Source organism: Hylobates moloch, unplaced genomic scaffold, assembly GCF_009828535.3.
Source record: "Hylobates moloch isolate HMO894 unplaced genomic scaffold, HMol_V3 SCAFFOLD_19, whole genome shotgun sequence".
Taxonomy (NCBI): Eukaryota; Metazoa; Chordata; class Mammalia; order Primates; family Hylobatidae; genus Hylobates; species Hylobates moloch.
Window position 1 is genome coordinate 57,848,047 of NW_026652294.1, and position 17,020 is coordinate 57,865,066.

The 17,020-nt window shown below is 37.4% G+C and overlaps 1 protein-coding gene across 4 annotated transcripts in view; it reads right to left on the reverse strand.

The window, feature by feature from the left end:
- Positions 1 to 17,020, reverse strand: part of FOCAD (focadhesin) — a 324,194-nt gene that overhangs the window by 289,338 nt on the left and 17,836 nt on the right. For all 4 annotated transcript variants that reach the window (XM_032139268.2, XM_032139267.2, XM_032139266.2 and 1 more), the window contains 2 exons: positions 3,818 to 3,906; positions 1,074 to 1,148 (listed from right to left, as the gene is read on the reverse strand). In XM_032139268.2, the coding sequence (XP_031995159.1) occupies positions 1,074 to 1,148; positions 3,818 to 3,874 (132 nt within the window). In that variant the 5' untranslated portion in view covers positions 3,875 to 3,906. The remainder of the gene's footprint in view (positions 1 to 1,073; positions 1,149 to 3,817; positions 3,907 to 17,020) is intronic.

The following is a 17,020-nucleotide window of genomic DNA, read 5'->3' on the forward strand; positions in this document are numbered from 1 at the left end:
TTCAGAAGAACATTGTGTTCAGCTGTACTGACAATATCAAAGGATTCTAAATGTCATCACTCTACTATTACACCGGAAAAACAAAACAAACGAATAAGTAAACTGCTGCCTCAGGTAAGACTGTGTAAGCATTCATTTTTAGTAGAAGAGGAAACAGTTCAGGGATTTGACATTCAATAAATCCTGACAGTTTAAGTAAAATCACTAGATCTTCTCAAAGTACACAATGTGATTATAGGCAGGATTAGGATCAGAGTTCTCAGAAAATCTAATTTATATGACTACATACAAACACCAGAAAAATGTCAATTAGTGAAGTGTGTCCTACACTTACTTCAACATGTCTGCAGAAGCAATAAAGAAATGTAACTTGGAGCAGCTAATCAAAAAGAATGTGAGACAAAGGAAATCAATTTATTTCTGCTGTGAAAAAAAAATCTTATTTCCATCACTTATGTTCCCTATAGAGGACACCTGAGAACACCTCTCTTAAGAAGAGTTTCCCAACTAGCAGGTCAAAATACACAACATTGATCAACCAAACCCCAAGTGGTGTATCTCGGTAAACTGGCATTGCTTCAACTCTGAGCATTCACCTGCTGTTTGTGTAAGATGGAATTTTTCAGCTTTGACTGTCAATGTATGACCTTTCCAACTAAGAACTCACAGCTGGGGCTGGGCTAAAGCATGAGAAATCTACATCCAAACAGAGCCACTCTGTTCATTCTCTTCATTACCAAAATAATTCCCTCAGAGGTAACTCTATCAATCTTCTCTAAAACATGCTTTCTCTCATTCCACCCATATTATTTTTCATTAATAGTCACAAGAATACTCCTCTCCAGCCCCTCCCTCCATGTCTCATTCCTAGAGTGTTTTAATAAATTTAAAACTTTTTTAATGCCATATATTAAGAAGGCAAACAAATAAACAAAAAAGGCAATGAAGTTCTCACAGTTCAAAAACATTTCTACCATGATCTGAACTATCAGGGAAACAAGACAGGTGCATATGTGATCCAGCTAGTAGCAATCTTATCTGAAGAGAATTAAAGCATAAAGTTAAACACAGACCTGATTTGTAGATTGGTGAATCTTTTCTGAAAAACCATTCTCCTTTAGGACTGCAGCGATAAGATGACCCACAGCCTTAAAAAGAAATAAAATTAATGAACACAGTCCCTTAGAAGTTCTTTCCAAATATCAATACTAGTTGATATGAATATGCCAGGCAGTCAGTTAGGATTAAGTAAAATTCCCATTAACTAAGTGTGTGCTATGTAGAAGGCATTGAATTAGGCACTCCACATGCACAATTTCTAATCTTCAGAATAGCCCTCAAGGTAGGCATATCTATCCCAGGTTACCAATAAGCAACTATAGTGCATAGAGGTTAAGAAAACTGCCAGATTTTTGGTTCAAATTGCTGTCAGTATCAGAAGATAACTTGAGATTGCTTACTCCATTAAAACATGAATGAGAAAGCCCATAGGTTTTAAAATCATCTTTGCACTGAAATGAAATCCATCATGCTTCATCACATCGTTAACGAATATGAAGAAAACTCATCTTTATGACTGTAGCCCACACAGATATGAATCAATAGGGCTTCCCTCCACCACCACCCTTCTCCCTCCTCTAGGCCATATAATTTTAATTTATCATTTTTTCACAGGTTTCAGCCCTTAAATTCAATTTAAATGTAAGCTTTCAGTCTAATAAATCTCTAAAGTTTTCCCATATCCTGCTTTAGTAATTCAAGCCTCTTATAGGAGTGCTGGTTGTATAAAGACATAAACAGCATTACCTCCTGCTACCTCAACTTTATTCCCCTAGTTCTTACTCAGCACTACTGTCTTAGAGCCAATAGGCTAGCAACAATCATTGCCATTCTGCGTACGGGTTGGAAAAAACTTCACTATTGCAACAACTGTCCATCCTGCACTTGGGACCAAATTACGGTATAGCTGTGAATAACTGTCAGTCCTGCGAAGTCTCCAGAACAGCTCAAATAAAAACACAGCACCCACTCCTTCCTCATTGTTCTCTTTGTATTTCAAACATTGGAACTGATTTAAGACCGTGGTGCTTGTGGTCTAGTTTTGCGATATAAGTCACTCATTTACATGAACATTAAGTTTAGTCCAACTTACTGTCTCTTATCTCCTAGTAAAAGGAAGAGTAATAAGAACTGAGCACCCATGGATAGGTTGAGCTCCTGTTTTACAAAATATACCATATTTCATTGACTGGAACTGACCAGGAATTGCAGGTTGCACCATTATACTGTGTACCACTAAGAAAGAAAAAAGGCTGCCAATTAGTCTATGATATACAATGCTTCTTATAAGTTAGAATTTTGATTTTATAGTCACACAAGAGTTCTTTTAGACTCGTGTAGAAAATCATGCCCAAGTTCACAAATGTGCAGGCAATACCAACGGTATCTCAACTGCTGCCATCAATTACTAGAGGCAATCCAATTTCAAAGATGTTAAAATCTGAAAAAAACATGTGTGTGAATCAATGAAATATGGTGCTAACATCGAGCAGTGGTTACAGAAGAACAATAAGAAATATTTGCAAAGGACAGGACACAAGAACCTAATAAAACCAATATGAAACACAATAGGGACAAAGAAAAAGCTACAGTTCATATCTAGAAAAAGAACTAAAAGAAGAGAAGCTTAATTCCCCATTCCCCACCAGGTTCAATTTATCTAATATACTTTTCACTTCATCTTCTAACAAATCAGAGATACTAGCATAAACTGATTTTTTAAAATACAAAACCCAAGGATAAATCAGCCTACATTGCTACTTAAGTGTTCTGTAACAGAATTCAAATAGACATCCTACACTAAACAATATAAATATATATATATTTTTTTTTCACCTAATTTAACAGTAACATGTATGGGCGTTTCTTGATTATCTATGCTAACAAAGAGACTCCAGGCACAGAAAAATAAAACTGTGAACAGTATCCTCCAAGCCTTCATCTTCTTCTTCATGGTAAGGACCTGTAGGATATGACTCCAACCCAGCCAGGTAGAAGGGAATCTTGCATAAGGAGTGTTCTACTCCTCATGGAAGGGTTCCCCACTACCCAGCTAAGTCAATTCCCACAGCAGACATCTCCGAAGTTAACTGTTGAAAGTATCCAAGGTGCTGTACGTTGCTAAGTCTTCAAGATGGCTTCTGCTGGTCTGTTAGCTTTACTCTCATAAGAAAAGACAATAAGCTATTATGATACCTTGATTAACCAGAATGTTTCTAGTTAGCTAAAGGCTAACCAGAAAGCTATCTTTGTTTTAACTATTTAATTATTGAAAAGCTCTTTAAAGTTATCACAATCTTCTTAGTAGATATGTCAAATTTTTTAATTCAGGATATTTTACTTATTAAATGTCATTATTATAAAAATCTATATAAAGGGTAGGATATGTCTTCTTAAATATTAATCCCTCATACTCTTCGGACATATAACTATTTACCTCTGTTCCCAATAATTATAGGCCAAAAAAAAAAAAAAACAAACAAATATATTCAGGGGCCTACTAGTTAATCAAGGTTTTATTATCTCTAGGAAGAAAAGTCTGATACATAAACAGAAGCTGAGATTGATCAATTTCAAATATTTGCTTTCCTATGTCAAATATATATTTTCAAATTAACTCATAAAAGTTGTTTCATAAAATAATATAAATCTCTACATGTAGAATAAAATATTTAATATTAAATATATAAAGTTCAGTTAACAATCCACAGAACAGGTTTATTTGTTACCATGAGCAAAAATAAACAAACAAAATTACCTGTGATTGGATAAGAGAATTTGGAAATTCAAACCTTTTCCTGATATCATCTGACATTTTTGCTTCTCTTACATGTATGTGTGCAGCTTCTGTAACCAAAACAAAAGAATATTTGTTAGTCTTCCAACTGGTCTGAATTGGGGCTCCAATTAATTATTCCTCAAATAATGTGAATGTAATCCATTCCAAAGACAACAATGGAAATAAAGCTGTGCAGAGTAATCCTTGGCATAAGTTCATTGTCATCCAGCACTCAAATGTCATGATTGATAAATAAACTAAAAATGCCCAACAGCTCTTGGTTTTTCCCATGAGAGCTAATCCTGAAAAAGATGAATTTGCACTACGGAAATGAAAAAAATATCCAAAAGTTCAACCACACATTTGAAATAGAAATTAATTCTTTTGTGGATCAAAACTTATAAGGGAGAAAGAGTCAAACTGTCATAAAATTACTTCATCTATGCCTCACTTTGGCACAAGCTTTCATCTAAGCACTAATCCAACTGCTAGTGACAAGTGTAAAGCCTAGGTGAACTTTTTTCAAGAAGCATAGAAAAGACCTAGAAATTCACGTGTTAAAACAGACTGCTTCTTTCCTAAAGGAGGAACAAGCAAACAATTAGCACCAACTTTTAATATTTATATCTCACTTATCATTCCTATTGGGCTCACAAGAAAAGAAAAGAAAAGCGAAAGAGAGAGAGAGGAAGGAAGGAGGGAAGGAAGGAAGGAAGGAAGGAAGGAAGGAAGGAAGGAAGGAAGGAAGGAAGGCAGGCGGGCGGGCGGGCAGGCGGGCGGGCAGGCAGGCAGGCAGGCAAGCATGCAAAAGGATGGGGAAGGCAGGTGGTAAAGCAGGAGCATGGAACTAATAAGAGGATTTCCTAAGGATCCCAATTTATCCCATTTCCATGAAGCACTGAACCTACCAAATTACATTACTTTGAAAAACAGGGTCCTCTAGGTCACCTACTTATTACAATATAATTAAAATTAAAATTTATGTCAATAAACAACCCTAGATTAACTTATAACAAGCAGAAAAACCAAGTTCCCTTGATCTCAAAAAACAAAGCATATTGTAATGAACCAGCAGCCTTTTCCAACTACAGGTTGAGCAACCCTAACCTGAAAATACAAAATTCAAAATGTTACAAAATCTGAAACTTTTTGAGCACTGACGTGACACTCAAAGGAAATGCTCATTGGAGCATTTTGGATTTTCAGATTGGATTTTCAACTGGTTTAAAGTATATGCAAATAGTTCAAATTTTTTTTAAAAAAATCCAAATCCAAAACACTTCTGGTCCCGAGCATTTCAAATAAAGAACACTCAATCTGTACTTTCCACCCTTTTATCTAAAGCTAAACTCCCTGAATGGGTAATTTATCCTGGTATTTTTCTTCAACATCTATGTCCAACTTTCCTCCCCGAATTTGACATTCCACAACACTAAAACAACTTGTTCTAAGATTGCAAACTATTTTCCTATCTAAATCTACTTATTAGCTTAAGCAGGTCAAAAATTTTTAACTTCCCAATTGTGTCAATCACAACTTTCTTGTAGTTTTCTCCTCCTCTGAATTCCGTAATACAACAGAATCTCCTAAAGTGTGTCCCTGGGAAACACAGGAAAAAAATATCTCCATGGGTGAAAGAAAGATTCTATGGGGACATATATTCCTATCTTGAAATTCATTCACTCATTTAACAAATACTTATTAGTTGCCTATTGTGTGTCCAGCACAGTTCTAGGTGCTTGAGTTATATCAGTGAACAAAATAGGCAAAAAATCTCTGCATTTATGGAGCTTACAGTCTAGTAGAAAGCAGCAGATAATTTTTTAAACAAATAATACATAAAATATGTTAGAAGATGGTAAGTGCTAATAAATTTAAGAAAAAAAAGAAAGAAAGTGAAGCAGAATAAAGGGGATGAGAAATGGGAGAAGTGCACACTTTCCATTTTAAATATGGTAGTCCGGGTCAGTCTCTTCTAGAGAGGGTGGCATGTGAACAGACTTAAAGGAGGAAAGGAAGTTAGATTAGCCAAACAGATATCTAGGGGGAAGAATGTCACAGGCACAGGAAAAAGGCCTATAAGCTAATAAATTGCTTAAGCCCTGTCTTAGGAAGAATAAAGAGATGTGCATGCAGCAGAGTGAAGGAGGAAAAGAATGGTAAATCAGGTCAAAGGATCAATGAGAAGCCAGGTCATAAAAGGCCCTGTAGGCCACTACAGGAACTGACACACTTATCCTGAGTGAAATGGAAAGCTACTGCACAAAGAGGCAGTAGGATTTCAATAGAATCACTTGGGGTACCAAGTGGTCAGATTCTGGATATATTTGAAGGGAAAGCCAATGTGGCTGCTAATGGATTGGATAAGAGTATAGAAGAAAGGGCCAGGCACGGTGGCTCACACCTGTAATCCCAGCACTTTGGGAGGCTGAGGCAGGCAGATCACCTGAAGTCAGGAGTTCGAGACTAGCCTGGCCAACATGGCAAAACTCTGTCTCTGCTAAAAATACAAAAATTAGCCAGATGTAGTGGTGTGCACCTGTAATCCCACCTACTCAGGAGGCTGGGATAGGAAAATCACTTGAACCCGGGAGGCGGAAGTTGCAATAAGCCGAGGTTGTGCCACTGCACTCCAGCCTGTGAATGAGTGAGACTCTGTCAAAAAAAAAAAAAAAGAAAGAAAAAGAATATAGGAGAAAGGAGTCAAGGATGACTCCAAGGTTTTTAATCTCAGCAACTTTTTTTATTTTTTTGTGAGACAGAGTCTCACTCCATCACCCAGGCTGGAGTGCAGTGGTGCAATCTCGGCTCACTGTAACCTCTGCCTCCCAGGTTCAAGCAATTCTCCTGCCTCAGCCTCCCGAGTAGCTGGGATTACAGGCGCCCACCACCACGCTCAGCTAATTTTTGTATTTTTAGTAGAGACAGGTTTCACCATGTTGGCCAGGCTAGTCTCGAACTCCTGACCTCAAGTGATCCACCCACCTCGGCCTCCCAAAGTGCTAGGATTACAGGCGTGAGCCACCATGCCCAGCCTGAGCAACTTTATTTTTTATCTCAATTCCTTTGGCCATTTTACACATAGAACAATATAATTTCTATGTTACTTCTTACCATGGCATTTTTTTACTAAAAAGAAAAGACAGAGCTGCCATCACCTGAGATGGGGAACCAAGTTTTGTGAGGAAGACAAGGAATTCCATTTTGGACAGTTAAGTTTTAGATGCCTCACAAGTATCCCAAGGGGAAATGTCTCGTAGAAAGTCGAATACAGGAATCTAAACTTGGAGGGAGAGATTGTATTGGAGATACAAATAATGTTGCATATTATTAAAGAACATAAGAGGGTCTAATACAAGAAGTCTATTTAACTTTGCTTAACCCAGAATTTATCAAATCTATCTGGCCATGCAACAATGGAAATACCTGCTAACCATCTATACTATCAGTCTGTCCTGGGATACACATTGGGAAACATTGTTTTGCTGACTCCTCCTGTTCCTTTGTCCACTCTGCTCCTCGAGTGCTATCTTCCTTCCTGGAGGCACTCCCCAGCCACTCTGCCTTGTGCTGTTGTCCCTCCATACAAACTCTCCCACAGCTATCAGTCGTCATCTCGTACAGATCTCCAAATGCTTCCATACTTTCTCTTAGGAGGCTCTAAAACACCAGAAATTAGGGACATCAAAAACAAAACACATATTTCCTTTCAAAAAACTGTCACTTCAGTTCATTTTCCCCCAGTTCACCTCTCACAATTTCCTTCACCACCACTCTCTAAATCTAGTCAGCCACAAAATCGGCTTCCTTCTTTCTAGCACCTCAGAGGTTACTCTTGCTCTTCATTCTACACTCATCATCTTAGCTCCTCATGGCAGGCTTACTCCAGTAACTGCTTAGTCTTGGGGCTCTCCATGCTGAGTTCGTACACTGCTGTCAGATTAGCTGTACTGAACTGCTGTTTCCCATCACATCATTTCCCTGTGAAATTTTCATAGTGGGTTTTCAATTGTTTGTTAGATTAAATGCAAATTCTGATGCCTAGCTTTTATGCCTTCCTATCAACAGTCTTACCCATTCAACTTCATTTTCACTGCTGTAATTCTAATCTAGCTAAAACAGTTTCCAAAATGGTCCCCATGTTCAAAATCTGCTCAATCCTACAGGATTTCATTTCTTCTCTCCCACATAAAATGTCTCCTATATGCTTCCACTGCTTAAATATTAAACTCCTTTCATAGCACATCTCTGTTAAGCCTCTTTTAACTAGCTACATCTAACAGTAATCATATTGCTTTATATTCAGTGTTACTGCATTTTGGTCTGACCCACATGTAACTATTTATATCAGGACTAGAAATCTTTTTTCTGTAAAGGGCCAGAGAGCAACTACTCAAGTCTGCCATTGTAGCATGAAAGCAATAGGCAATACATAAATAAACGACTATGGCTGTGTTCTGATAAAACTTTATTTACAAAAACAAGTGGGTGGGCCATAGTTAGCTAACTCCCAGTACATAAAACTATTTTTAAATTAATTTACAAAATTTCTTGACATAATTCCTATAATTAACATTCAAATTTGGTCCTGTGCTCCCAGGCAGCTAGGGTAAATAAACAAAATAAATGATACCTCTTTTATAATCTAAAAGATAATATCCTTTATCAAAGAAAACAAACATTTTTGTGATCTTAAACTCTGAAGGAAATTTCTCACATTGGGCTTTATAAATGGAATATAGAGTGATATAATATGCAATATTACTTTTTTTTTTTTTTTTTTTTTTGAGACAGAGTTACGCTCTTATTGCCCAGGCTGGAGTGAAATGGCGTGATATCAGCTCACTGCAGCCTCTGCCTCTGGGTTCAAGCAATTCTCCTGCCTCAGCCTCCAGAGTAGCTGGGATTACAGGTGCCTGCCACCACGCCTGGCTAATTTTTTGTATTTTTAGTAGAGGTGGGGTTTCACCATATTGGCCAGGCTGGTCTCAAAATCCTGACCTCAGGTGATCTGCCCATCTCGGCCTCCCAAAGTGCTGGGATTACAGGTGTGAGCCACCGTGCCCAGTAATATTACTTCTTTTTTAAGCAAACCCTGGATAAAGCCACAGGCATAATGTAACGTGTTATTCAGCAAAAAAAAAAAAAATCTCAGCTACTGGGATCCAAGTACAGAGTTCTCTGATGATCTAATCTAACTCAACAGAAGGCTGACTTTACAGTATCCAGAGAAGCAGGTAAGATTATTGATATGTCACAGAATATAATTACTCAAATATCAATGGTGATAGAACTATACAGAAGAAGATGTGGGGCTATGCACTCTGATCCAGGCCCAGAATGCTGGAATTCCAATATGGCTTTGGGGACCAGGAGAGCAGCTGAGTAGGCTAATAGCTTATTATAGAAGTGAAGAAGCTGAGCCATCCAAAAAGATGACCTTGTTTTCAGGAGGTGGGCCCCTGTGGAAAAAGAGTGTTGTTTTTATCTAAATTACCTAAGTATAGATGACAAATACCAAAGATTACAAAAGACAGCCCTAATTTCAGTGTGACACCTCAGAAAATGAATATGTTTTTCAAATCTATAGTAACTTTACCTTTCCTAACAAATGGCCATTAAGCATTCTCAAAACCACTACCCAAGCTGCAATATGACTTTACATCATTCTTGATTTGCTATCACTGGGCTACAAATTGCAAATGTCTTTCATTTGCTGAAGACTTACATTTCAAGGTTAATCACAAGCATTGGCCTTTCTAGGTATAAAAACATCATATCCTTTTAGGGAATTTCAGAAAACAGTACACATGGTCACTTTGGCATTGGCAAGTGCAGCACATGTCCTATTTTTTTTTTTTTTTTAAAGAGACAGACAGGGTTTCACTTTGTCACTCAGTCTGGAGAGCAGTCTACTTTAGTTTTAAACTCACTTTCCTTTGGGTATTTTATACATTAAGGAAAAACAATTTATATATTACTTCTTGTCATGCCATTTTACTAAAAGGAAACCAGTAACAATATAATCCATAAACCACGCACTACAAAAATGCGTGTTGGATTTTAAAAGATTTATCTCCAACCTTTCAATATGCCTTTTTTGTCTGTCTAAATCTAAATCAGAAAGAGAATTTTTAATGAAGTCTATAAGTTCCCAGTGAATCAAAACAGTTGTTTAATGTAAGCAATTATCACATTATCTGCCAAGGTAGTTCAGCCCCGTAAGAATACTTCCAAGAAAATTAATCTATCAATTGCACTAATAAAAGAGCAGTAGATAAAACACTTTGGGTTTTCAACTTTCTTTCTCAATAGTTTCTCTAGGATATTGTACAACTATGTATCACACAAAAGTACTTAATGTCAAACCTCAAATAAAGGACACAATCTTAAAGGCAAGAGGAAATCTAACCATTATGAAAACCCAGCAGAGACCGTAACTGATTATACAAGGTAGTTGGAGGAGGAGGGTCCAATGGTCAAGAAGACAGACATTTGACCTTGAGCACTCTTGACTACCAAATTTCTATATAGGAAGGGCTCAAGGGCAGTCCTCTGGCTGAAACTCAGGGCTATACAGAATATATATATTTTTTTCCTTAAGAGACAGGGTCTCACTCTGTCACTCAAGCTGGAGTACAGTGACACAATCATAGGTCACTGCAGCCTCAAACTCCAGGGCTCAAGTGATCCTCCCATCCTCAGCCTTCCAAGTAGCTGGGACTACAGGCATGCACCACCGTGCCTGGCTAAAGTTTTTTTAAAATTTTTTGTAGCAACGGGGACTCCCTCTGTTCCTTGGGCTGGTCTCAAACTCCTGGGCTCAAGTGATCCTCCCACCCTCAGCCTCCCAAAGCACTGGGATTACTACAGGTGTGAGCCACCACATCCAGCCCAGAGTACATTCTTAAAGCTAGTTTACATGAGCAGTATCATCAGCACACTGATAAAATGGCTAATAAAAAATAAGTACTTCATTCACATTAATGGGCTCTATGTTTTAGAGACACAAAATCCAGGACTTTTCTTTTCCTAACATTTTATTAACTATTCCAATTATCAGTTATGGAATTTACTTAGTTTCTTCCTCCCACAAATTAAGCTATGGAACCATCAGCCTAAAACCATACTTTTAAACAAATATTTTGACAATTTTTATCTTTTTTATTACTTGTTGTGGATGGCTTATAGCAAAGCTGATGGGCACTATCAATAAATTTTGAGCTGATTTTATAAATTTATCAAGACTATGGCTCAAGGGTGGATTCTAGAGTCACCAACTGATTGACCCTGTCCCTCAAAAAAGAGGGGAAAAATTCTGCCTATACTTTTCAAATGCCCACCTTGTTGTACTGTCTAATATAGATCTCTTTCTCATTCTTCTGCTGCTTAGCTTCTCATCTACTGCTTCCCAGTCCCTAAGTATTTCCATGTATCCTCTCTAAGATCAGGCAGCTCGATTGTTTCATCACCTTGTATTAAATCCTGACACCTGCTCACACTTAGCCTCAGCTCTTGCTTCAAAAGCTTAAAAAATCCAACTGCCACCAACACTCCCAAATTAACAGGACAACATAATTGGAACCCTTTTAACCACAGCTGACCCTTGAGAAAAGGTCCACTTATACGTGGCTTTTCTTCCACCTCTGGCACCCCTGAGACAGCAAGACCAACCTCCCCTTTTCTTCCTCCTCCTCACCCTACTCAACATGAAGGTGAAGATGAAGACCTTTATGATGATCCGCTTCCACTTAATGAAAAGTTCTCTTCTTTATGATTTTCTTAATATGTTCTTTTCTCTAGCTTTCTTTGTTGTAAGAACACCATATATAATATATAAAATGTGTACGAATCAACTGTTTATAATATCCATAAGACTACTGGTAGTTAAGTGCTTGGGGAGTAAAAAGTTACATACAGGTTTCTGACTGCATAAGGGATTGGCACCCCAAGACCCCAAATTGTTCAAGGGTCAACTGTATATGATTCATAAAAATTCATAAAAATTGAAAGTTTTCAACATTAAAGAGCAGGTGCAAGGAAACAGTAATTTTTAGTTATTATATTCTCAGAGAGACCATTAAGACACATTAAAATTAAATCCAGAGTAGAAAATACTTTTATCTTAGCCAGTAATTTCAAAATCAAGCTGAAGTAGATAGCAACTCAGTGGTGTGACAGAGCCACTTGGTCAATATTATAATAGAGAAAGCAGCAACCATATGATGTGGAAGAGACTGCTATTTATCCACCAATATCTGTTCTCTTCTTTTGTATTAACAAAACTGTAACCTGAACAGCTTCATTACATTTCCCAGCCTCAAATACGGTACAGTATGAATATGTGATCAAGTTCTCTCCAGTGGTGTTTGAGCAAAAGTGACGTAACATTTCCAGGCTGGAGTCTGCTTCCTCCACTCTCTCTTCGGAACCACAGTGAATTCTGGGCAACAGCCTAGATGCAACCATGCACATGAAGACAGTGGCCCTGGGACTCTGTTGAAGAAACAAAATGGGAAGAACGTGGATCCCTAAATGATAGCTTGCTGCACGGCTGCATACCTGGAACTCCAACTATTACAGGAAAAAACTTCTACGCTGCTTGAACCATTGCATTTTGGGGTCTCCTTGCTGCAATATCCACTTCCTTAACTAATATAATGGACCTAACATCATCTCCCTCCCTACATATTTTCACTAGAGAAATGAAGAAACAGTGTCAGAGAGGTTAAAGCAAATTGCCAAAAAGGAAAGTCATCATGATAGAGTTCAAGTGAGAACAGAGGTTTCTTGACTTCCAACCAAGCGTTCTTTCCACTGGACCATCGGTAGGTAACACGAGGCATGACCTGCACATTCCACATCACTGTATCACATCCCAGGAATTTTAAGATCAATAATTCAAGTACTGAGAAAATTTACATGACTATGAGTTCAGATGATCTCACTGGTTGCCATTTACTAAAAGTACAATGAATTCTATCAAATTCCTGCCTTTACAATTTAGTTCCTTCTCAATATCACATGCTACTTACAGATTTTGAAATGGGAGGCTAAAATAAGATCAAAGGCAGGAAATTCCAAGTCAGAACTGATTGCTGTCCAGGAAAACAAGGCATTAAAATAAAAAATAAAACCACAAACTTGGCTAGGCACGGTGGCTCATACCTGTAATCCCAAGACTTTGGGAGGTCAAGGCAAGAGGATCACTTGAGCCCAAGTGTTAGAGACCAGCCTGGGCAACATAAGGAGACTCCATCTCTACAAAAAATTTAAAAATTAGCTGGGTATGGTGGCTCATGCCCGTAGAAACAGCTACTTGGGAGGCTGAGGTGGGAGGATCACTTGAGCCCAGTAGATCAAGGCTCCAGGGAGCCAGGATTGTGCTACTGTACTCCAGCCTTGGTGACAGAACCAGCCCCTGTTTAAGAAAAAAAAACACACAAAACTGAATAATGCCTAACTAGTTACAAATTTTCTCTAATTACTCTGTGTTTTAACGTGTGGTATGTGGATGTGTATATGCTAAATATATATCAATGAAAAACAGTTATTTTTTAAAATCTAAGGGCTTATGAATCTAGAATTTTTTCAGCATCCAATCTAAATCTTCAAGGTTAGCTTTTTTATTCTAGTATTATAATTTTTAAGTATTTTTCCTTCACCAAAACAATTACATATATTGCTCAGTACAAAACATTTTCTAAATAAAGACTTCATGTTCATACAAAATATTTACAGTATATTTACAATAAAACTGATACCTAATTATGTTAAATGTGTTACTGGCCAATAAATGATAGCAAAATCTCCATATTCACAATCTTACTTCAAATACCATTCAGTTAACTAAATTAGTAAAACATCACAGAATGGATGCTTTAGATATTTTGCTTGTATTTTCTCCCCTCAAAAATGACTCAAATTTTATATACTCACTCTCTAAAATAACTTACCTAATTCTTAGCAAATATTAATATGGTACAAAGTATACATAGTGTAAGGATGTAATATTTGGGATTTTCTATAAAATACCCAAGTATTGAAAGAAAAATAAAAGAAGATTGATAGATGAAACAGGATTGTCTAAATGTTAATAATAGGTACACTGGAATTCATAATACTAGTCTCTATTTTTATGTTTGAAATTCTCCATAATAAAAGGTCTTTTAAAACCCATGTATGTGGCTCTTACTAGGAGAAAGGCAATATTGTAAGCATTTTACATGTATTAACTCATTTAACCCCCACAATAACATGGAGATAGTTACTCATTTTACAGATTAAGAAACTGAGGCACAGAAAATTTAGATAACTTTCCCAAGGTCACAGAGTAAGTGACAGAGTTGGAATTCCAACCTAAGTAGTCTCGCTCCAGTAAGTACATATGCACAAAGAAAAGCGCAGAATGTACAAATTGTGGATAATTTTTATTTTTGCTCATTCCCAGTTTCTAATTGTTCTATGAGAATATGTGTTTTGTAATTTTAATAAAGTTACCAAAATAGGAAACTCTTGACTCACATTCTAATACATTTTGTAGAAATAGAGGATATAACTTTCTAACACCCAAATCACTGAAAGCGTAGAAATCCATCATTAAAGAGTGTCATAAAGTGAGCAGCAATTTAATAGAAAAATTGTTGATAAAATGATGAAAGATTACTTTCTTACTTATGTTTACCAATGCTTTATGAAAAGAGTAATATTGAAAAGGGGCCAATGTAATTTAGCCAGATAGATTTAAGTTTAAACCACTTAAAAGCTTTCTTCCTTCATTTTCAAGGAGAAAAATAACTACTATAATTTCCCCAAGTAGACTGCTAGGAAATCTTCCTCCAAAATAAAAACTCTCACTCTGGAAAAGAATTATATAGACTGATTACAAGTTTATTGGCAACATTTTTGATTGCTGCAAAGTGACCAATCAAGCTCATTTGGTATTTTTCATAAAAACTAAATTACTAAATTCATGTAGAATGGAATAGATGTGGTTTAGTTATTTTAATTTGCATACTTAGTGCTAATGAAAGCTGAAGACCAAATGAACAAAAAAATTTTACAAGAAGATAGTAAATTTCTCTATTTTCAACAAAGTCAATGTACATACACCAAAATGGACATGGAGAGTATCCCTATATGTGAGTCCTTAATGGTTACAAGGACAAAAACAAAGTTATCGCAGTACTGTTAGACGAACCACAGTGAAAATGTTCAAATGAATAAGATCAACAGTGCACTGTGAAGCAATGACATATATTCTTTTGCAAACTCTAAGATTGTCCACAGAGAAGAATAACACCTTAATCTGATTAAGCTTCCAGTCTTACATACCTCTATCATCATGATAACAGAGCAACCTGACACAGAGAGCAAAGCTCTGAGGGGCTTTGGGGAGCCCCTTTTGGGAGCTAAAGGGAGCAGGGAACCATAGACCTGGATGCAAATCCTGGTTCCAGCACTAAGCAAATCACTTACCATCTTGGAACCTGTTTCCTCATTGGTTAAACAAGGTCTTGTGAACAACAATATAAAGTGTGCCTTGAAGCCAAGAGAGTCTTGCACATAGCAGGCACTGTAGAAATGTGTGCTTCCTCCCTCCCTCAATACCATGTGGGACAGTCAAGGAAGGTGAATGACGGAAAGGAATTTGAATTTAAGTGATAAGTAGGGAATCTCTCATCAAGTGAGCAGTAATGAAGTAGAAAAATTGTTTTAATGATAAAAGATTAATTACTTATATACAAAGATGGGATCTTGTATGCAAGTCACTAGAGAGAAATAAGACACCAGCCCCAAGGTTAGAATATAGGTAAGATTCCCATTTAAAATACAGTTTATGCAGCACTATTCACAATAGCAAAGACATGGAATAAAATACAGTTGACTTTTAACTCATATGCTGAAAACTTTTCAATAGCTCCCCACTGCAACTCCACAGGAAGGACGAAAGATCCTGGTCTCACAACTCTCTTTCAGTCAGAGCACTTCAGCCACATTGGCCTTCAGTTTCCTCCTTGAACCACCCTGACAACCATACCCTCAGCTCCTTCCACATCTGGGTCTAGAACTCTCAGGTCCCTCAGCCTCAAGTGCGCTTGACTTGTTCAACTGTTCAAATAAGCTGTTTCTTCTCTCCCTTCACATGTTCCCTCGAATCTTCCCTATCCCCCAACCACCCCCATAGCCTCAAATAATTCCCTACCTGCTACCACAGTGACCCACTATTGTACCATTCATAGCTTTTATCACAATCTCCTTCTGCTTCCCTACTCTACCCCCACCTCCCCAAATGCAAACTCTTTAAGGCAGGGACTTTTTTTACCACTATCTCCCCAGCATACAACAAATACCTATTCAATAAAGATTCACTGAATAAATGCAAAGCATAACATAGGATTTGGAATACCACGTTGGATTAAACAGCTCCTATGTGCTAAGCACTCCACAAGACACTTTAACTAATTCCACTAGATCCTCACAACAACTTTGAGGTAAATATTAACTCCATTTCCCACACAAGGAAATAGGAGCTCAGGGAAGAAGTCACTTGCCTGAGGTTATACAGTGGTATTAACCAGCAAAGATTTATTGAGAATTTTACCATGTGCCAAGCAGGTACTGTCAAAGCTTTTTATATGTATTCTCTCACTCACTATTCAAAACAACCCCATGACATAAGTACTACTATTAACGTTATCTTCACATGAAAAACCAAGTGAGGAAAGGAGAGGTCAAAATTAATTGCCTAATTATGTAAGAAGCAAAAGCATGAATAGAAACAGTCTGCCTCCAAATCTCACATGCTTAACCACTCTTTAATAAAGTATAGATATAGTTGACTTAAAGTTTTTGTAAAATTAAGATCATCAAGCAGCCGGTGGCTCATGCCTGTAATCCCAGCACTTTGGGAGGCGAGACGGGAGGATCACTAGAGGCCAGGGGTTTGAAATCAACCTAGGCAACATAGTGATACCCCATCTCTACAAAAAAATTTAAAAATTAGCTGGGCATGGTGGTACATGCCTGTAGTCCTAGCTACCCAGGAGGCTGCAGTGGGAGGATCATTTGGGCACTGGAGATTGAGGCTACAGTGAGCTATTATGATGCCACTGCACTCCAGCCTGGGCAACAGAACAATGCTCTACAGCTAATAATAATAATAATAATAATAATAATAAT